The sequence below is a fragment of the Cyanistes caeruleus genome, chromosome 12 (genome assembly GCF_971803275.1).
Source record: "Cyanistes caeruleus chromosome 12, bCyaCae1.hap1.1, whole genome shotgun sequence".
Classification (NCBI taxonomy): Eukaryota; Metazoa; Chordata; class Aves; order Passeriformes; family Paridae; genus Cyanistes; species Cyanistes caeruleus.
The window spans coordinates 4,323,750-4,346,298 of record NC_141712.1 but is presented as its reverse complement, the minus strand read 5'-3'; the positions used below and the strand labels follow the sequence as shown (position 1 = coordinate 4,346,298).

The 22,549-nt window shown below is 37.5% G+C and overlaps 1 protein-coding gene and 1 long non-coding RNA gene across 8 annotated transcripts in view; one reads left to right on the top strand and one right to left on the bottom strand.

Annotated features, from left to right (window-relative positions):
- The first annotated feature begins 286 nt into the window (after positions 1 to 286).
- LOC111934692 (uncharacterized) overlaps positions 287 to 22,549 on the top strand; it is a 33,054-nt gene continuing 10,791 nt past the window's right edge. Inside the window, exon 1 of one of the 2 annotated variants that reach the window (XR_015275459.1) lies at positions 287 to 1,179. This is a non-coding gene — a long non-coding RNA (uncharacterized LOC111934692). The remainder of the gene's footprint in view (positions 1,180 to 22,549) is intronic. The other variant, XR_015275458.1, reaches the window with a different exon arrangement.
- The window catches only part of SLC7A9 (solute carrier family 7 member 9), a 28,392-nt gene continuing 10,662 nt past the window's right edge, over positions 4,820 to 22,549 (bottom strand). For 5 of the 6 annotated variants that reach the window (XM_086847843.1, XM_086847845.1, XM_086847840.1 and 2 more), the window contains 14 exons: positions 17,891 to 17,996; positions 16,905 to 17,252; positions 16,543 to 16,668; positions 15,086 to 15,233; positions 13,919 to 14,161; positions 13,211 to 13,336; positions 12,777 to 12,876; positions 11,283 to 11,327; positions 10,811 to 10,934; positions 9,027 to 9,130; positions 8,128 to 8,224; positions 6,757 to 6,906; positions 6,001 to 6,175; positions 4,820 to 5,141 (listed from right to left, as the gene is read on the bottom strand). In XM_086847843.1, coding sequence (XP_086703969.1) covers positions 5,077 to 5,141; positions 6,001 to 6,175; positions 6,757 to 6,906; positions 8,128 to 8,224; positions 9,027 to 9,130; positions 10,811 to 10,934; positions 11,283 to 11,327; positions 12,777 to 12,876; positions 13,211 to 13,336; positions 13,919 to 14,161; positions 15,086 to 15,233; positions 16,543 to 16,647 — 1,482 coding nt within the window. In that variant the 5' untranslated portion in view covers positions 16,648 to 16,668; positions 16,905 to 17,252; positions 17,891 to 17,996 and the 3' untranslated portion in view covers positions 4,820 to 5,076. Of the gene's footprint in view, positions 5,142 to 6,000; positions 6,176 to 6,756; positions 6,907 to 8,127; positions 8,225 to 9,026; positions 9,131 to 10,810; positions 10,935 to 11,282; positions 11,328 to 12,776; positions 12,877 to 13,210; positions 13,337 to 13,918; positions 14,162 to 15,085; positions 15,234 to 16,542; positions 16,669 to 16,904; positions 17,253 to 17,890; positions 17,997 to 18,429; positions 18,626 to 22,549 lie in introns of those variants that run through there. The other variant, XM_086847842.1, reaches the window with a different exon arrangement.

The window sequence follows — 22,549 nt, the reverse complement described above, 5'->3', positions numbered from 1 at the left end:
TCTTTTCTATTTTATGTCTTTTCTATTTTATGTCTTTTCTATTTTATGCCTTGTCCTCATGTCTTTTCTACTTTACTCCTTGCTTTTTATCTAAAGTCAAATATCTTGTCTTTTGAATCTTATTATTGGCATACTTCTGCCCAAGTCATGGCTTAAACATTTATAAAATGTGCTCTATTTTAATATCCCCTTTCATTTTTGTACCAATGGGGTCTACCTTGACAAAGCACATGTCCTTCTATGATTCACAATTCTGCTGTGATGCAAAACTCCCAGGTTTTGTGTTGGTTTGGCACAGCCTGGTTTGTGGGGCCACAGGGGTAGCTTGTGTGAGAAGCTGCCGGAAGCTTCCGCCACGTCTGACAGAGCTGATGGCTCTGAGGATGGACACGCTGATGGCCCAGTTAGAGAGGCTGGTAAAGCCTCTGTGATGACACATTTCAGAAGAAAATCAAAACAACGTGTGTGCAGTTCTTTTCCGCCGCTGCCTTCCAGCGTGCCCCGTGCCAATGTGCCACGGCTGCCGCCATCCCGGCGCGGCCTGCACGAGCCGTGCCTGTGTGGCCACCCTCGGCCAGCCACACTGCAGGGCAGCAGTGGCAGCTTCCCCTTCCCGGCACACTGCAAGGAAAAGAGGCATTCAATAATTCCAGCTTCTCCTTCCCAGCACACTGCAAGGACAAGAGGCATTCAATAATTCCAACGCCTCCATGACCACTGCTGCTCGTGCAATGGTGGCAGGGCCGCCCGGCCTGCAGCAGAAGCATGATGTGGAAGCATGATTCCCCTGTGTGGAACCTAAGTGAGATCAACTTCTAAGTGCTGCCAGATCCTGCAAGAGTCTTTAAATTAGTGGGATTTGTTGGCAATGGCACCCACGAGCAGCAGTTTCTCTTCTGATCAGGAGAGGAGGGAGTGAGGGCGCGTGAGGGAAAACAACATGGCAGCACCAAGGCCGGTGGGAAGGAGAGGGCAGGAGGTGCTCCAAGATTCCTCTGCGAACCCTGGGGAGGCCCATGGTGAAACAAACCCTTAGAATGCATGAAATCCATAGGGGATTTCACAGGGATCCACTCACAGCCCGTGGAAAAACATAACAAAGTGGCCAAGATTGGACTCATCATCACCAGGCATTTGGGCTTCCGGGTTGGAAACAACTTGCCCAGCAGTTGGAATAAGGTAGGCAAGGAGACTTGGAGGCTGCCTGTAGCTAGAAAAGACTTTCTAAAGATATTAAAATGTAACTGTGATATTTCCATTGCAGTTCTTGTCCCAGCAGGGGGGTGAAAAGCTCTGCTCTGAAGCCTGTTTTGCCATTAGTTAAACTCTTCTATTTAGTTCTAGACTTGGGGTAAATCTGAAAGCAAAGCCTTTGATACTTTAGGCACACAAATCTTTTTAAACTTGCGAATTCCATCATTATGTCAATATTCCTTTACCTTTGGAACTCCTGTTTTTGGGGAGAGTTCTCACATATAAAATTGAGAACAAAAATAACAAGTCCACAATATTGCTGGAAAGCTTTTTTATGTGTAATATAGCTCCTCTGATTGAGCACCAGGATCTCTGAGTTTTGCACAATCTGTCATACATTCATATTTAAAACTTTTATCTTCAAGGCTTTGTGACTTTGAATATCTCGTGATTCACATAAGCCTTGTGCTTTAAACAATAGCTCATTCTTCTTCAGCACAATGCAATCCTCTAACAAAAAGGGAACTATACAAAGGTAATTAAAACCACTTTTATGGCACAGCTGATAATTTTTAAAGTTCAGTTCACATTGTTCAATATACCACTGTTCAATAGCTGACTTGAACAAAGTAACTCACAATTCATGGAGAAAAGTTTAATTTTCTTTAATGGGTTAATTGACATTAATAAATTCAATTATTTTGACATAAAGAACTTTGTAACTTTCAGGTACTGGATTACCATGGCAATGTGGAATATCAGGAAACATTCCTCACCAAAGCAAGAGATACCAAATAAGCAGCATCATGCTGCAGGTCATCCACAAGATGGCAATAGCAGAATGAGTTCCTGAAAGCTCAGGCCTTTAAGAAACCATGCTTTTTGCATCTGATGCTTCTTTGGAAATTGAATTTGGATAAAAGCAAAGCTGGGACAGAAGTTGGTTGCTTTGCCATCCTCTTGTTCACAGAAATATAATAGGATTATAAAATATAAAGCATAAATTTGCATTCAAACCTTTCTGACCTTGTTTAAAACATTTAATTTTTCCAGCTGGTCATTGATACAGTAGAATTTCTGTTACACGAAATGCTGTGAATAACATTTCTTTCCCTCTGTCCAAGTTCTATAAATCCATGAAAGGTCCAAGCTGAAATATTTTGAACATTCATATTTCTCACAGGTGTGTATGAATGTTTGCATGAAGTTAAGCACTTGAATAAAACTCCTAACATTCAGTGATGCCAGTACGGCAAACTGATGGCAAATAAGTGTTTCTTCAAAGAATTTGGACTATATCTTTAATACCTCTCTGATCTAGTGCTGCAAATAATGCCCAGCACCAGTGTTCTGACACCCTTGTATGGGATCAGTCCTTGGATGTTTAGGATTTTGGAGGAGGGGATGCCATTTCTTTTGAGATGGACTTCTAGTTCCTCTCTTTGGCAAAGAAAACAAGTTTGGATCCACACATTAGTGAATTCACTTTGTGAATTTAAAGGCTTTTGCCAACAGGCAGCTTTCTGGTTAGAGCTGTGGAGCTGTCAGTGGGAAAGCAGACACCAAGCTCCTGAGCTTTGTACATTCAGTGTGTGAGCAGTCCCTGGTGCTGTTCCATTTGGATCCTGAGTGTGAGACTGCAAGCTCAGGATGGCAGCTGGAGCTGAGAAGGAAAGTGCCCATAGCAGGGTGAGTGCTGGGGGTTTCATGGGTTAAAATTGCAGGCAGCAAGAGCTTTCTCAGCTGGCACTTTTTGTCAGCTCTGTTTTCGCCAGATGTTTTCAGGCTTGTTTTCAGGACTCTGCCAGAGTGAAAAGCTTTGTTAGAGGAAAGGAGCTCGTGGTGCCCTTTGAGTGTGGTGCAATGACGAGTATGCACTTGGAAGGGGAAGGTCAGAGAAATCTTTCTGCGCCGTAGATGTGAGATGCAGGCACTTTTCCAGCCTCACTGTGCGCTCGGGGTGCGTTTCTCTCTTTTGAGGGTCGGCAGCGCTCTCGTGTGGTTGCTGTGATGAGCACTGGCAGTGCCCAGGGAAGAGCCGAGCGCTTTTCTGGCCCGGCCCCGCTGGAGCGGCCGCAGTGACGGGAGAGCTCCGGGGGGACCCTGGGTCCGGGACACAAATCACCCTGCACCTAGCGGGGAGGGAAGGCCATTCGGCTCATTGTTGGCTGTGCGGTCTATAGGCTGCAAAACAAAAGTGAATTCTAGCCCAGCCTTTTTCTCCTAGACTTCTTCTGCGGGATCAGCTGCTGGATATTCTTAGTTCTGTTATTAAACTCTGTGAGACTGAAAGTGCACAAGGGTCCAGAGCGCAGAGCAGATCTGTGTGTGCTGCACTTTATGAGGTGCAAAGGGAAAGTGAAGGCTAGCACTTACTTTTTGTTCTAGAACCTTTGGGCTGGGAGCAATTGCTGGACATAGAATTTGAAGCTTGGCAAGAATGCAATAATGTGATGATACAGGCAGCAGATGGTGAAGTGCATCACGCCACGGGATGTGTTACTTTACATGTAACATGTATGCGAGTTAAACGTGGAGAGTTTGCTGAGCAGGAGCCTTTTTTGACCAATGTTTATATTTGGTACAGTTAGTTTAGGTTAAGGAGCTCAACCTGATTTAAGGGAAGTGATAGTACATCATGTGAAAGAAGCTCATAGCCCCGGTTTGCATGGTGGTGTTGATGGCCTTTGAAGGGAATGTCAAACCCAGCAGAGGTTTACTCCTCTTTTGTTTCCAGATTAAGATTACGGATCTGGGCTCAGTGAGAGAGCAAAAATGTAAAGGTATATGCAGCTGAAATAAAAAAAAACGTAACACCAACATGTGCTGTACAGCCTAAAGCTGCACAGGAGAAGTGATGTCCAGCACTGCCTTTTTTTTTCTCAGGACCATTTTTTAAGGCAGCAGACCCTGAATGTCTCTCTGTGAGACTGAAGCTATAGGATGCAATATGCAGCTTCAAAGACTGATGTTTTGAGAGCTAATATTTGGTCTAAGAATTGTAGATAGGGCTAGTCTGGCATCAACATGATTTCTGTCCTTTCTGTGATGCTGTAAGAGCTGTGTTGTTCTTTCCATAGAGTCATCAGCAGCATCACTGTTGCTGCTAAGTTTTGCCATCTTCATAACTGAATTTTGAGAATTTTGTATGGAAAATCACACTATGAAAAGCCAGCGTCCATGAAGTAGACAGAGGAGTCCTCCAATTTCATTTGAATAAAGGGAGAGAGTCCATTGGGGCACAGCCCATGGGGTTTTCTCTCTCGGGGTTTCAAAGGATGCAGCCTCCTTTTATCCCAAACTCCCGGCCACTCGTTGCCCTCTTCCTTCCCCCACTGGCTGAGGCACTGGGGAGGAACAGCCTTCCCAAACCACCTACCCCATATCCCTGGCTGAAGCTGTCATTGTCCCCCAAAGTTCAGAAACTCAGGCTTGTGCAGACCCTTGCCTGTTTCAGGAGTCAAACTGTGTGTACAGGTTACAGGTACAGACAGGTAGCTGTTTGTTACAGGTTCTGTAAGAAACCTGTGCCTTGAAGGTGGCAGAGACATTAACACCCATTTCAAAGACATTAACACCCATAATTTCACCCATGGAATTGTTTGGAAAGACAGTAAAACACATCTTCGCTAAAAATTTTAATTCAGAAAACAAGACACCATAACTTATTAACAAACAATGAAGCCAGCTTTGCTGGACACTGTAATCTGGCTTAGAAATCTTTTATTATATATATTTAATGCTTTGAAGTACTAAAGTGTTGCAAAACTAATACACCAGTACGAACATAACAATTTAGCAAGTATATATATGTGCCAAACTAAATTGAATGTACTTCAACCAGTACAGCACTTAAAAACAACCTGGTAGATATAAAATACTTCATTCAGTAATTTCCTCTTCTGGAACAACTTCCAAAAGCATCTGGAGGTGCATAGTGATGGGCTCTGAGGAAAAGATTTATTGTTAGAGGCTTTATAAGAGAACAATATTTCAATTCAAACTACTTTTCTAAGTGAGAAAACTATCCTCCGTAGTTGTTTTTTAAATCTGTATTCCTATTTCAAAATGAAAAATAAACAGCATGGAGATCCAAACTACAGCATTTCACATTTCCAAACTTACATTATTACATTATAATTAATTGTCCTGGGGACGAGACAGATTATGTATTTTTTGAATGTCTGTAGAACTATTAATGCTATTATATTCATCTAATTCCAATTAGCCTCTTAGAAATATCTGTGTATCCTGTTTTACCTGAGATAATATCAGAGTTTCTCTAGGGACTCAGCAATCAGTTCATAAATGGTCATGGGTTCTTGCAGCTTTTGCTGTACTCAGCCCTGGGATTATTTTTTTATCTTAATGCTGTTAACATTTTCTTTAGTAGGGATAGCAAAATTAATAATCATAGCTAAAAGCCCAGTATTTGGTGGCGTAAGAACTTATGTCTGCTAATTTTTAGCTAATCACTAAAGCAATGCTCTGAAATGCAGAAAACTGAAAAACTAACTTTATCAATCAATTAATTCTGTTTGTTTGTGCTACTACAGTGATGTGCTGTTTTCTGTGAATTAAGTTTAATTTTTCCTCAAGTCAGACATTGCTTCTTTTCAACAGGAAGGAGTAAAATAGTCTTCAGTAAATCCCATTACATGCTTGGGAAATTGCTTCCCTCCACATCCTGCCCACATGCCTTAGAAGGGATTGATTGACCAGGGAGTGAGCTTTATTATACTAATTAATCTCAAGTTTAGCAAATGTTCTGTTGAGTTTGGAGCTGGCTATCTGAAGCATACTTACCTGATATTTTTTGTGCCCAGCTGAATTTAAAATGAACAAAAAGTGCATAAAATATAAGTCCACTGAGTATAAATAAAGTACAGTACAAATAGGCCAGCTCAGGTGCACTGATGATTGGTGCCAATACCAGTACAACTGAGACCCCTGTCACTATGACAGGAATGATGATGGGTACCTGCAAGAGACAGAGAATAAAATCACTTCTTCATTCTTTAGCTGTTCTTAGAGAAGCTGCCTGTATGAAAGAATATTTTAATTGCATTATGCATTTTTTTACTTTAAAATTTTCTGGAATCGGATGGGGCAATTGAAGGAGTAGCAGAAATATGGTCAAGGAAAACTCTTCTGCCAAATTATTCACTAAGATATCTTAGTGAATATTTCAAATTGCAGTGTACAAGATTGCATTTTAATAAATGTGGGAACTGATTTACATGCAATGACCTGGGGTCTTATTTTGGATATTCCTTCAGTGGTAGTCTGCTGACTGCAATTACCCATCTCTGAAAATTTGGGTGTGCAAACAAAAATCAACATTCTGCAATCTTTTCCCAGTCTTTATGAACTTAGTCCTAGAGCAGATCTGCTATTAAATGGCTGGAGTAATAAATGTAATAAAAAAGTAATAAAAAATGGCAGGTAAGGGGAGTAAAAAACAAGGATACTGCCCAAGGGTGCTGTTTAAATATCCAGATACTTTGTGTGAATTCATGCTATAGAATCTATGGAATGGAGGAAAAACCATAAAGAACTTACCCTGATAGGTCTCTTGAGTTCCTTCCTTGTAAACCTCATAACAATTAGTGCAAGTACAGTTAAACCATAAAATATCCAGACTGCAAAACTAAAGTAATTTATGAGTGAATCAATGTCACCAGGAATAATATAAATAATAGTAATGGCCCCCTAAAAATGAAAACAAAAATGAGTGTAGTCTATCATAGAAGAAGGCTGAATTTTACTTTTGTTTCAATACAGCTGCATGTGTAGGGTTCCAGAGTATGAACTGTGAATGCTTTTCCTTAAACATTTGGGTGTAAGTGTATTGCAGCACCTTTAAAGATTGTGACTGCATCCTGCCAACATGTGGTCATTTCTGTGTGCAATCTTAATTCCATTTTAAGTCAAAATGCTTATAATTTTTATGCATTAATCTGTTTTATTGTTGACTGAATATCTTGAAGATACAAAATATATTTTTTAGGTTTTTAATGTTACTGGGATTGAAAGGAATGAGGAGGAGGTGTCTTTACAAGCAATGGGTCTGATAAGGCCAGACACAGAGAGGTGAAAGAAGCAATGGGGGGAGCCATAAATTCCATAGGAATTCCATTAATTGACACAGACTCTCAATCACTCAAGACAGTGCTACATCTCTGGATTTTGAGACAAAGAACAGAAGCACAAGAAAATAGAAAAAAGTGGGGAGGCATGCTTTAGAAAGGAGGTCTGAATTTAGGAGATGTGGGAAGGCTGTACCTCTCGACTACCTCAGCATGGGGAAAGAGAGAGGGAAATGCAGTCAGGAAATTAACATAAAAAGGAGGCTGTGTCCTCTAATCATTTGAGAGACCCCAGAGGAAATGTCCATAACCTCTCCCTTTATTCAAATAAAGTTACAGGACTCCTCTGTCTCCTTCTTGCACATAAACCTCTAGTGTTTGTGGATTAATCTTCCTGGTAGGATTGAATATATCTTGTTTTGCCTTGAAGATAAATTGGTAAAATAAAAATAACAAGATGTTCTAGATTTGTTCTTAAATGTATTTATTAACTGAAATCTTTTTAGTGAGGAAATGGAGGAAATATTCCTACATGGAGGAAACAGGGTAGTGATAGCTTGCTTGCAAGCATTCTGTGAAAGGATTCCCTAATACAAACCACTCATTTAAATTTTTGTTTCCATGCCATTGATTCTTAACTATTTTGATTTTTAAAATCCAGTTCTGGAATGAATGTGTTCAAATTAGAGAAGTTGGGGGGGTTTATGTAGTCTTTTTTCCAAAATGTATTTAGCAATTTTCTTGTCTAGATAAAGATATGTGTCAAAACTACTTGTAAGAAGCTGTGAAAATATGTATTACTGGAGAATTTTTGGTGATAATTTTTCTTAGCATATATACTTACATAAAATATGATAGCAGGTGCTGGTGTTAAACGCTTAACACTAATGTAAGATAGTACCTTTAGCATGTGCCCTTCACGACCTGCAACATAAACAAGTCTGACAAAAAAAAAACAAGGCAATGTAGTTAGTGTGGCACCTGGACTTTAAATGGTGACTGAAAATAGATACACAACTAATTTCATCAGTATTTTCTTTGATATGCATTGGGATTTAAAGAGTATTGTAGCCATTTAAAAACAGGGAAATTAAATAACCAGTATTAAAGCATGAGCCAAAACAAATTCTGAGCCAGTATTAAAATAGTACACTTGAAACTCATTTCAGAATCATTATTTTGCACATCTAATTGAAAATTATTTTTGGAAATGTTACCTACTTTTACCTTTTACACTTTAAATTAAATTCAAATTCAATTTTAATTAAATATTTCCTTTTTCATGTGTTTCATAGCAAAAAGCTGTATTGACAACCTTTTGTCAAAAAACGGTCTTTACAGCCACACTGTATTCAGATGCTTTTGAAATTTTAAAAGATTTTAAATAGTAAAGGGAAGCACTGAACAATTGATAGAAAGGAATAGCTTTTCAGTTACCTTTGCTGGTGTAGTCATGTTTTTACTGTAACTTTTAACTGTTTAATTCTCAGCTTTAAAACTGATGAGAGATGAAAAAAAACTCTTGTGCTATAGTGGTATGCCTTCATTGAATTAAGAAGAGACCGTGCTTTCTAATTTTTTCAAACCTGAACAGCCACTGTTTGTTTCTGAAAATCAAACAATATAGCTAGATTTACAGGCAATTTTAAATTACATTTTGTATAAAGTGGATCAGAAGAACGTGTATAAATTTTTCCATCCTTCAAAACCTTCCATTTGAAGATATTTAGAATGGGGACTTACCTGCCTGCAGTAAAACAGGTGCCATTGGCAGATCCGAGTGTCGAAAATACCACAAAGAGAGGAACTACCCAAGTGGCTGGATAAAGTACTCTATTTCCAAATGTCTGGGATATGGGATTAAAATTAATCATTTTTGTCATTTTAACTACCATTTAGTATATTCAATAATGTTAGAGCCTATTTGTTGGTAAATGGCTATCTGAGCTATGTTACCAACAAAACCATGTTGCATATATTGTGTAGCTTTTAAAGAATGCTTTGCCAAATAAAAACCTGGATTAATTCATTGACTACTATAAAATGGAGTATTATTGTCATGAAGTTGATGCAACATCTGTAGGAAACATTGGAAGACAGATGTAAAAACTACACAGAAATTAACTTCTTTAAAGACACCTGTTTTGGGATGTGTCTGCAAAGACAGAAGAAAGGAGGATGGCATTGCTGCAGAGCATTGTCTATACAAGCTGTTTTCAGCCTCTCTAGAAGGTGAAACATTAGTAGTGACAGTGTAAGTCCAGGACAAACTCCCTCTGGTCTTTCACTACATTTGAGTGTTCACCTGTGGCATGGTATGTTAGTTGTTGCTGTAAATCTCATGTACATTGACCAACAACACATTTGAATTTAAATGTTTTTGACAGGTAGGTTTAGGTTTTTAGTTGGTATTTTTTTTTTTCCAGTAAGTGAAGCATAAAGAGCTTTGGTTTACACAAGTCTGACATCAGTGATGTTTCTCTGTCCAGAAGTAGGACACTCAAAGGGCACTTACAGCTGCATAGACCTCTCTGCACAGTGCACTCCTTTTGTTGTGCTGCCTCTGCTTAGTGCCAGTTCTGAGATTTTGTTAATTTAGTCTGATCCATTCAGTGCTAGTTGATGTGTGTTATTCAGATTGTAAGTTTAAGGGTGTGTTGAAGAGGACTAGCTCTTATACAAGATTTAACTTCATAAATTCTTTGCTGTACCTTCTGGTGCAGCCAAGCTGCTAAAATGCACAGATCTAAATTTGAAAAGCTTCTATTTAAAAAAAATAAATTTAAGCATTTCAACATTACTGTACTTCTTCACTGTGCTAGACAATATATTTAAATGCTTGTCACATACTGTTTGTTTTCCCCAAAAACTAGCATTAGGAAAATTGCTGCAGGACTTCAACAGTTGTTTCAGAGACACAGAAAATTTACTGAGTGAAACTGAAGGGGCAGATGTATTTTTTTATGGTTTCAGAAACTTACAGAATTTCTAATTTTACCTGTAAGAGTATGTCTTACAAAAATGTAAAAATCATATCTTTCAAATTTGTTAAGGAAAAAAGCCCAAATAGAGTAGGGTGGAAGTGAATGATGGACTACTTGCTGTTATCTCCATAACAACAAACTTTGATCTACTGTCATTGGCATATGCTTCTTTCTCAGAAATACTGGAAACACTGAAAATGGCAAAGCAACTGTTAGATGTTATTTCTCTTTCCATCTTTTTGATGCCTGTGATAAGCAGTCACCCTCTGACCTGCAATGTTTACAAAACATTTGCTGAAGACGGCATTACTTTTGCTTCCTTCTTTTATTCCCATTTGGATACGATAGAACTACTCTTTAAATCAGCCATTACTGAAACTTTAGATTAAGAAATGATATTAGATAATGGGGGAAAAGGTGGCAGTAACAGCTTAGACTAAAATTAATTTTATCTTATGAAAAACTAATGGAACTTAAGGACTTACATGACTTCAATGCACACAGCCTTCTTCAGATGTTCTATTACAAAATTAAGTAGCTTACCACAGCAACTGCCTGGGACTGCAGGAGTTCTGTTGAAGTCATTACGGTGAAATAGGAAATGTTTATCAGAACGTAACAAACCGTAACCAAGGGGATTCCAATAATTATAGACAGTGGTAGATTTCTAAAGAATGGAAAAGTAAGACCCCATAAGCATTGCTGTATCATTGGTGCAGTTCTTGTAGTAAACTGTGGATTCTCAGTTTTCCTGATATGCTCTTTAGGTGTATTTACTTTGTTTTTATTATTGTAGAGCTATGGAAATCAGGATTATAAAAAAGGAAAAATACAAATTAGGAAAAGGTATAAAGCCTGTAATACAGGCTAATTAATTTTGTCTTACTGCTCAAAGCTTGAATAATAGAATATTAGTGCTTTTAAAAAACAAACCAAAATATATGCTTGTTTATAGAAAAATATATAGTGTTTGATTTGTTGCCAATAAAAACATTGCTTTCATATGTAGTTTTACCTGTATGGATTTTTAAGTTCTTCTGTGATGTAATTGAGTTGATTCCTGGAAGGAAAAACATTCACAGAGTATTTTAGCAGTCAGGTGTCTAAATATAACTATTCTATGAGGCAAGATGTTATTTCTTGTGTTATTGTTTTTAATCTTTGAAGTTTAAAAAAAGAAAAAAAAAATGTAAAATCAATTTACGGTGGGAAAACTGCAGGACAAAACCTATGTGAGCTTCTTATCCAAAAGTCAGCCTCTTGATTCACCATCTTTTTCTGCATTATCTCTAGTATCTCTGAGACTCTAAATCTTGGATAAAATATCCCAGAATAACCAAACAAAAATTTGGCAGGCATCTTAGATTTACAAAATCACCTTTCAACTTCAACTTTCAACTTCAAGCTTTGCAGTATCTGAGTCTTTTCAAATAAAAGCAGAAGTGTGCTGAGGGCAAAAAGTAAAGCAAGTCTGCTGGTGTTTCACAGTGGTTCTGTAAGTTATACTGAGCCTAGAAAACAGGCATGAAAACCTTTTTAAGGATTATACCTCTCTGAATTATCATTTCTAAATACTCAGTTTTGCTAGAGCATGTAGACCAATTGAAACAAGGTTTTTATATCCATCCACTCTGAAAATCTGAAGAGTTATTATTTACAGTTCAAAGGCAAATTTTCAAATGTTAGTGCCTGGTGGTTGTATGCACAAATAATTATTTAGGGATCAGCTTCTTTGCCCTCTTAAAAAGTCCGTATGTTATGAATGCCTGAATTAGCAGACTTACATGTCCGAGTTGAGAGACGCAGACTTGGAAACAGAACCCAAAAACATAAACTATCTAAAATAAATTCCATTTCAAAAGCTTTTAAATGGGAATTGTTATGTGGTAGATCAAGGTTATACACTTATTTCTTTCCAAAGAACAGACCTGGATGCAGACTTTTGCAGTTTGTACATTTAAGAATAACAATGGATTTGTGCCAACAGAATGTTCTGCCAATTGACATTCCCCAAGAACAAATCTGCAAGCTGAACCTTATAATTTCTGACACAATGTTCCTTTTTATGTTCTTCTCCACTAATCAAACACCACTACATATTTCACAAGAAATAGAATTTGATAGGGTAACCTGCAGGGAAAGCTATTTTGTCTAACACAGTGGAATTAAACTGTATTATATTTTCTTCATTACTACAATATCTAAGCACCTTCAGCTGCAAAGCAGCATTAGTAGTCCTTTTGAGATCTAATATATTTTCTTTCCCTAATCAACAGCTAATAAGACAATAATAATTAATAAGATAATAATTTTCTTTCCCTAATAAACAACTAAAAGAAGGTGGAGTTCTGGGGGGTTTTTAACCAAATTAGGGTTCTTTTTCCAGAATTCATCAAGACATTCTAATAACAAGTCTGTTGTTAACTTCTTCAGAGAGTTCTACAGGCAGAGAGTAAACCAGTTAAAGGCTGTTAAACTGTAACTGTTAGGACTAATAAAGATTCCTTACCATCCATCATATGCCCAGAGTCCATTATAAAATGCCAAACTGATAGAGCTAGCAGAAATTTTACTGTCCTTGAAAGAATCTTTGAAGTTTTCAGTTTTTCCTGCAAATAAAAGATTACTGATCAGTACTGAAATTAATTCTTGCAATCCTCACCAGATGAAAAGAACATTCCAATATATGTCTCATGTTTTGAAACATTTCGTTTATAAAATTAATTAACACCCTCTGTATTAATTGATCTGTAGTGTTGCATTTTCCACCCATCCCCCTTCCCCCAAAAAATACCCTTGTTTCTAAGAGATGCAGAACTAAAACCCTGAATGAAGAGATTCAGGACTGTGTCTCTTTACTGTGTCACTTCTGTCACTGGGGAATTTTTTAATGATCATAGCAAAAGCTAAAATAATTTTTTCAAATAACATAAATTTTATTACCTTGTGCAAGGAGAACAATTCCACTTACAATAATGATTGTAACAATGATCATTTTAGCAGCTGTGAGAAAATTCTGGAGGTAACTTCCCAGCTTCACACTCAATGAATTCACAATTGTTATTACCACTAAAAGAAACCAAATTACAAATTTTTGCACTGTTTGTCAGAATTTAAAGTTGCCCCTCCCCTTATTTACTGTACTGCTTTTCCATCACACTTTTTTGTCTATGTTATATACAGTTTTTACTTTCTGTAAACTTTGGATTACTTGCTTACTGTTACTTTGCATAACTTTTAAAACAGTGAGGAAAAACAGATTTATGAATTAGATTTTAATAGTACCTTTAATAAAAATATTTGGAAGTTGCATAGCATTCTGATAAATAAAGAAATAGTGTTTCCACACTTATTTTTTCTTCCTTTTCTGCTAGAGATAAGCATTAATTAGAGATAAGCTGTATCTGTCTTAATGAAGGATAAAAAAACACTTGGACTAGGGAAAAAACATTTTAAAACCTGTCCTTTTTATGTTGTTTAATTAATTGTTGTGGGAAGGACTCACTGGACTGTGTCTTAAAGATTTCTGGTGTCTTTGTGAAGATGAACCTAAGGAAGTTTCAGGGAACTGAAGTGCTCTTATTGATGGGGCCAGACACAAGTCACTGTGCAGCTTTGGATCTGCTCTGCCTTAAAAAGTGTGACTCTTACCAATAGCAGCTGCTGCAAGACATTTGATGACGACTTGGGGCGGATCACAACCTGGATAAAAAGGAGCTGATGCATATTCAGCAAAGCTGAGACTGATGATTGCAAATGAACTGGGTTTTGTAACCAGGAGACTCGTCCAAGAAAACAAAAATGCTGGAATTGGGCCAAATGCCTCCATAAGGTAAGGATATTCTCCCCCAGACTTTGTGATCATTGTACCAAGCTCAGCAAAACAAAGTGCACCTGAATAACAGGAAAAGCAGGTTTAGTTCATGCATTTTTGAACTGGGACTGCTTGAACAGATGATCGCTTTTTAATAGGTAGGAAAGTTAATGAAATTGATCTATACAGTGCATCATTACTCTCTTCATGTTTCTGTATATTTTACTGTATACACAAAATAAAATTTTAATTACATGTGAGAAATTTAAAAAAAATCCTGAAATTATTCAGATGCAGCCTAAAACTTACTATCATTGTTTAAGACTTCACCAAAACCAGTACAAACAAACATTTGGATTTCATTCAATTTCTGTTTAAGAAATAAACACTACAAGAAGCTTTTAAGTGAGAACTGCACTGGCTGACATGTTTAGAAACTTGAAAAAAACAGCTTTCTGCAAAATTTTGAAATAAAATGTCTAAGCTCCACATAAAAGTACAGTGATACCTCCTGTTTTATTGCTGTATGTGGCATCTTGAGTTAAGGTTTTTCTTGTATGCTGCCCCTCTTGATACAATGCTCAAAAATTTCTTTGTTTTACTTAGTGAAATATTTTGAGGTGTTTAGTGCTAAATTTTCAGATAATAAAATTAGAATTACAGGAGTAGAAAGCTAGCAGAAGTACCTAGCTCACTATCAGTAAATTTCATATATTGCCAATATTTAAGTAGAAGAGTATTCACTTTATTACAGTCAGTGGATGAAGCAGGAAAAACTAAAACTTTCAAGAAAAATTGAGTGTGATTTACAATTTTAAAACTTAATTTGTCTTCTATAAACACCCTATTTTAAAATTATGGTTGAGTACTGCTATGCATATATAGAGAAGGATTTAGTTGATTTTGGTCTAGGTGTTATTAGCTAATTTGTGAAATGAGAGTAGTATGCAGAAACAGCAGACATATTTAAGGCAAAGATTCAGATTCTTTGTTGAGTCCTTTACCTAATGTTGCCAGAACTCCACAGGCTGCCCAGATGGTTAAACAAGGACCCACAGCTTCAACATTGGCAAGCACTGACTTTGGAGAAACGAAGATACCAGAGCCAATAATTGTACCAACAATCATACAGATTCCACTAATGAGGCCCACCTTGAAATAAAATGAGATTTTTTTTTTAAGCAATTTCTAGTAATTCACCAATTACTTCTCAACATCATGGAACTACAGGAATTGTCATTACTGACTTATTTTTACTGGCTTTCAATATACAAGTTCTATAAAGAAATATATTAAACAATTTTGTGAAGTTTCACTCTTCCTTCTAAGATTTGTATGTACCCTGTGGTGTACTCCTGCTGTTTTCAAAAGTACATCTATTTGTGTTTTGCCTGCCTATTTCCTTTAAATTATAATAAAATATAATAATGTTTTATTTATATTTATATTATAATATATTTATTTATATATAATATTTTATTATAAAATTATAATAAAATATTAAACGGTGTTTTGGATTATGTGAGTCTCAAATATAACCTTGAATGGGTGAACTTGCCCTTCCTTCTCTGATTAAGCAATGACATCCTTTTACAAGGACTTGATGAATTCTGAATTTTCTAAGATTCAGAAGTTGTCTTTCATGGATGGAGTCTGGGTCTATTTGTGGTTTTTTTGTTAAGCAGCTGTTTTCCTTTCCTTGCTTTAAATATTTGCACCTAGGAATTGTGTTGATACCACTAGGTGGTGACAAGATCGTGTTCTCCTAAATCTGTAGTGACCTACAATATTAGATGAAACCACTGAAATTGAGGCATGTATTACTAAAACAAGTGGCATGGGCTACTTAATATTTTCTGATAGCTATGGCTACTCTAATAACATCAGTATTTTTCCAGTCTTGGCACCAAACTAAAACCAGATAATCTTTTTCCAGGCTACTTAAAATAATTTTAGGAAAAATGCCACCCCCTCCTGAGAAGCAGTGACACAACTGTTTTCTAAAGCATTTGTAATTTTTTGGAGGAGACAGATTTTCACTTGTCTTTAATTACCAGTGCCTATTCTCTGGCTAGAAACACTAACAAACTTTCAGAAACAATGAGCAGGACAAGCCACACTACAACTTCTGAAAAGTACATGTGGGAAAAAAAAAGTTTATGAAACGACTCAGTTGATCAACTTAGAATAAATCTTTGAATTATTTTAATATTTGATAACTTCAATGACATATTCTTGGGGGTTTAGTCTGTTTATATCAGAGCTATTTAACTTTAGTAATTAGCAATTTCTGTACATATGCTAATATATCAACAACATTGTTGAGCTATTAGCATGTTTTCGCTAAATTGGGATACAGTAGTTGTTTTTGTATGCTGATGCACACGCACAAATATCCCCTTCTGCCTCCCTCTGCCAACCCCTCACACAAGGACCAAAGGGGGAAAAGAAAAAGGTTTGCCTGCTTTTGTAGGTTCATCGTTTGGGGTACATGGCTCTGAATGGATTGTCCATCCTCTCCTCCTTTGTGCTCTCCTTTTCTTTTCTTCAAGCTTTCCTTGCCCATTTTTTTTCCTTGTTGAAATTTCTAAGGAAATAAAAGCAAAATCTTACTCTAGCATATTAATGTCGCTTGGCTTTTGCTGATATATGTGGATACAGAGTAGTATAGGTAAATATTACCAGAAAACAAACACATGCACGCACTCACTCAGAGGCAAAACACTTCCATCAATCTACCTACTCAGAGAGAAAATGAAGAGGAGATTTTATGTCTACTTCACCTCATCCGTCTGATTTGCAGTGGATTTTCCTTATACCCACCCTGCAGGTGAATGTCCGTGTCTCCTGTCACAGATTACATTCAGTTTCGAGGATGTCCTTACTGGAACAACCAAGCTTTCATAGCCAGTCCTCCCTTGGAATTCCTTGGAAGATTTTATCTTCCTCCCAAAAGCTAGTCTGTTTTCTTCTTATCTAGGAGACCTTCTTTCCATTCTTCAATAAATTAGACCTTGCTTCAGTTCCTCGGAGATGGAAGCATCTGCTAAACAGAGTTTGGGCTGCTATAATTATCTATTTAGCAGCTCTTTGCCTCAGAAAGAGTCGCCAATCTTCTCTGTGTTGATTCAAGGTGAATGTCTTCCACTCAGTGTTTAGTCTTTTTTAGAACTGGAATGTAAAGAGTTTGTTTTCAAATTTAAATTCAGACTTACGATTTTATGAGGTTTTTTTCTGTGGGAATTTTGCTTGTTTTCCCTAGTACTGGTCTAGAAATTCAGAAATTCAATCTGAGACAGTGAAGGAAATTGATCGGATTAGGTCCTGAGACTCTAAAGTAGATTCAGTCAAAAATCTCTTCTCTCCTAAAACTCTACAGCTGTAATTACTTATATTTGAATGCTGAAGATCCTTATGCTTTTATACAGCTGGTAACTCTGGAAAGCACAATATTTAGGCAACATAAGTTGGGGGTTTTTAGTAAATTAGGGAAAAACTGGCTACAAAAATTTCAGCTTTTTAAACTGACAGAACACCTATCTCAGTATTGTTGGTCTTTAGAAACATTTAGTCTATAAAGACATCAAGTTTATCTTTTGAATTAAAGATTGGTTTAAAGACTCATAATGAATCCAACTTTTAAGATTAAACATTTGATAGAAACATATGAACATATGTAAACTGCACACATGTAGAATGCAGGGCTTGAGTGACTGAACTTCATAGCTTTGTGCCCAATGTCTCTCTTTTAAAGTCATGTATTTAGACTGCTTCAATCATTACCTTTAGCAATTCTGGCTTTCACTTACCTTATTTATTTATATTTGTTTGGTGTTAATTTGGTCCAGGAATCCTTGTCAAGTGTATTTCTCCTCTTAGATTCCCCAGCCAGTTATAAGCAAGGCATGTTCATGTCTGAAACCAGAACATGCAGAAGGGGCAACAGCTTAAGTACAGAGGTTATAAAAGGTAATTATTAAACCCATTCTCTGCCAAGAAGTTTTGAGTTAGGAACCACAGGTAAACTGATAGTCAAATTAGTTTATCTTTAAAAACAAGAAAACCCATCTTTGTTCCATTTGTGAGAATGTTTGTCCAGTGCCTAAGTAGTGCATTACATAGTGAGAGTGAACCATAATTTGGAGATCCTATTTTTATGATCTTTATAGCAAGCAGTTGCTAATTTCACAATGCTTTGGAAAGATAACCTTGAAAAAATTGTCATATTATGTGTACATTAAAACCATGTGTCCAGATGTTATTTGAATCCTATCAAAAGTAGTCGATGTTTTTATCTTGAGAAGGTAGAGAAGCATGAGCAAAAATATTTCCTTTGTTTTTCATTAACCTGAGGCAGCTGAGTGGGCAGCTTGTGTTCCCTTTGCTTGCAGTTACAAATATTTTCCATTTTTGTAAATATTGCTTTAGTGGAAAATGCTATTCTCTGTTTCTGTGCAGCTGCATATCCAGGAAAAAAAGTATTATTATCCTGAATTCTGTAATAAGGTAACTGCCTTCTTTTGAGCTAGTCATCCCTAAAACACTTGCCAAAAGACTCTTAATCATGTTAATTACTTAATTGTTTTCAGCAATGCAGTTGTACAGCTCCTTTGCTGTATGACATTCAAATCAGCAAGTCCTGACCAAACCCCTCTAAATGCAGCTGAGTTTTTCAATAAATATCTACTGTTATAAGCTAAAAGATGTTCAGGTACTGATTCCTGATGTTAATTTTTAACATTTGTTGCCTTGTTGAGATAATGGCTCATAAGCAGGCAGTGCAGGGCTGGAAATAAGTCCAAACTGTTGTGCCTGAGTATCAACAAAACTGTCCTAAGCACGATCTGACAATTGTTTTCCTCACTTTTTTAAAAAAAAACTTTTTAAGCATGCAGGATTGATCAACAGGAATTCCCTCTGCAATGATGATGTAAATCTGTGACTAAAAATGGACTCTTAAGAACATGTGAAACACTTATGTTATAAATTTAAAGGCAATTTCGGGTTATATAAAAGAGAAAATTTATTATCAAACAATAATAAATTCGAACAAAGAGAAAAAACCACAATAAAATAAGCAGCGCAGCGCTGGGTGGACAGGGTCTATACGCAAGGTATAGATGCTCCCAAATCCACGCCTGAGAGTCCTTTGGCCTGGGTTTTTATAGGAAGTTTGTGTCCCGAGGCCAAATTCCAAGCAGGCACCCTTTGCTAAGAGGTTCTTGATTGTTCGAAGAATAGATTTCCTGGCACTGGAGAATAGAGTCAATAGACGTTGGGCAGAGGCTCCTCATATGTAAAGAGGTCCAGGATGTCTTTTTGATATCATTTTGGTCCGGGCCATTAGGGTGGAGTGGTGGCACCCATCCTGGAGCCGATGGCTATCTCGGCTGGCTCCTCTTCCTTTGTCTAGTTTCTCCATTTCTCCAGCACAGGTGGGCAGGGCGGAGATGCTCGGGCTCGGCGATATCTCGTCCGGGCCCGTTCTTTTGTTCGTTTGATGGCCCGTGTCCTGCCCATTCTTTCGGGGCTGATGTGCCTGCTTGCGATTGTTATCTGGGTGCTTGGCTGCAATCTGTTGCTTTGGAAGAGAAATCCTGCCTCGACTTGGAGGAGGATTTCTCATTCCATATTTTCATCATTTACAATCACATATACTTTATTTAAACCTTTTCTTTCGAATTTTTATTCATCCAATTCTTTATTACAGTCCCCCACCTAATAATTTGACTACATTAAAAATTCGTATTATTTTATTCAATCTTACAGAGGGATGAGTGTGAGATTAACCACATTCACTTTTCTCTCAGTCTGATATTTTGCTTTTAGGATTTAACTCGTCTTCATCTCTGGAGAAACAGAATACTTGGTCAAATTGTAAACATACCCGGTTAACTTCACTTTTTAACAACTCTAAAATTATTGGTTCATTATTGAAGGAAGCTTTTGTTTCATGTTTTAAATTTCTATCTTCTTAATACATTTTTCCACTTATAGTACACGTTTTCAAGTTCGCTTTATTGTAACATAGGATTGATTTTGTAATATGCTACAAAGGTGGATTGTCTTTTTCTTCTGATCTAGATGGTTTTATTACATTGACTATAAATTGAAATCGGAGGAATCCCTCCCACTTCTCTCTTGTACCTGAAGTGGGTAGTTTTGATCTTTTGTCTTTCAGGAGTTTGAAACTGCCCGTCTTTAAAACTTGCCTCTGAGCGGTAACATCAGACCTCCCCCTTTAATTTACAGATCTTATACTGAGTGCCGTTGGAAAAACACATCCCCTTTTGCAGTTCTGGAGGACAGTCAATCTTTCGTCCGGTTTCTGTGGCAGTCTGACACTGCTCACACTTCTCTAGGGGACTCTCCCCTGGAGGTACCTCGGGACTCATTCCCTCGGCCAAGCACACAGCTAGGTTCAGGACTATCAGGATTCCCCACCATTGAATCCCTCTGCCTTGCCCTTCGCCCGTATAGGAACATACGGCGGGGATTGTCATCTTCTCGGCAGCAGGGACTGTCTTCAGGGGCCCTGGTAGTCCTTAAGGCGTGCCTTTTTTTTTTTTTTTTTTTTGAAAGTAGCTCACCGAGACGATTTAGTTGGGTCTGTCCTACACAGTACTTTAAACTTTAATTGTTTTTCGGCCCTCGATTTCTAAAGCCTTGGCTTTGGAATCTAACTGGCCTCTTAACCCCTTTTGGAACAATAGGAACCACTCAGGAGAGTTTAGTTCCAAGGACCCCGCCCGGGTGGCAAGTGTTAAGAAACGGCTAGTCTCCTCCTGTTCTTTCTCTAGACACTTTGTGCACAATCCTTTAGGTTTGTACCCTCTTAAACAGTGGGCTACCCAAATCTGTTTACAATAAGCACACTCGAAGTGGATAAATGGAAAACAATTACAATCAGGATTAATACAACTTATCTGGTCGTCACTTGTCATTTGTGATGACGCCGGCGTTTGATTTTCAGCTCTCTCGGAGGTGTGGTGACTTTCCTCTCGGAGGAGTTGTAATCCATTACTTTTTTCACTCGAGGTGAGTGTGTCCAGCTCTTTTCTGCAGTCCGGACAGCTGTGTCTGTGGTCAGGAGGACGAGAAACGGTTCTTCCCAGTGAGGGTTGAGGGGGAGCTCTTTCTAAGCTTTGATCAGGATTTTATCCCCAGGCTGCATTTGGTGTATGGCAAATCCCAGTGTTGTGCTTTGGGGAATCAGTCCTCTTTTCTGCAGATTGGTTAACAAAGCCGCTCGTTTTGCCTTTTTGTCTGCCAGGTTGTTACCTCGGGTGTGGAACTGCCATCCTGTTTGGTGTCTTTTTACATGGACAACTGATATTTCTTTTGGTTCTCTGACAGCCTGTAGAATTTGTCGAATGATTTCCCTATGGATTAACTCTTTTCTTTTCGTATTTATCAGACTTCTTTTTCTCAAATTTTCTTAAAAGTATGTACTACTTTAAAAGCATACCGCGAATTTGTATAGATGATCCCCCTCTTTCTTTTCAACCCCTGGAGGGCTCTCAGGAGAGCATAAAGCTCGCAAGCTTGTGCAGACCAGCTTGCTTTCAGGGGGCCTGATTTCACAATGCTTCCTGATATGCCATTCACTATAGCATATCCTGACTTTCTTTTTCTCTCAACAACTTTTGAGGATCTATCTATAAACTACTTTTCTCTTCTTTCTAACTCTTGATTTTCTAAATCTGGTCTAACTTTAGTTTGCAATTCCACAGTTCCAATGCAATTGTGTAATAGTTTCTCTGTTGGTTCTCCAAACAGGAACTGCGCAGGATTCTGCACAGTAGTGGTTCTTAATTCTAAACCAGGCGAGCTGATTAAGATGGCTTTATATTTCAGAAGCCTCAAATCAGTCAACCACTTTTCCGCTTTTTGTTGTAAGATATTTCTTACATCATGTAGACTATCAAGGGAGCTCCGAAAGTTACCCTTTTTTTTTTTTTTTTTTTTTTTTTTTTTTTTTCTTTTTCTTACTAATAAATCCACTGTCACAATTGCTTGCAAACAAGTAGGCCAACCCTAACTAACCGGGTCTAAAAATTTTGAGAGAAACCTTATGGGCTTCTTTTTTCTGCCCACTCTTGGGTCAGAACTCTTTGTGCTGCTTGTCTATTCACATCTACGAATAATTGAAATTCTTATTGGTATCCGGTAAAGTTAGTACGGGGGCAGTTATGAGTGCATCCTTTTAATTTCTGAAAATTAAATTCATTTTGCTCAGTCTATTTCAACTTATCAGTGTTTAACCTTTCATACAGAAATTTTACTTTTTCACTAAATCCTTCAATTCATTGTTTGCAATATCCCAGGAGCCCCAAAAATTGTCTTATCTGTCTTTTTTGTTTTTGGGGCAGGGAGTGCAAGAATCCCTGCTACTCTCTCAGGGTCTAATTTCTTTTTCCCTTGAGATATCCAATGACCAAGGTATTTTACTTCGGGCTCTGTGAATT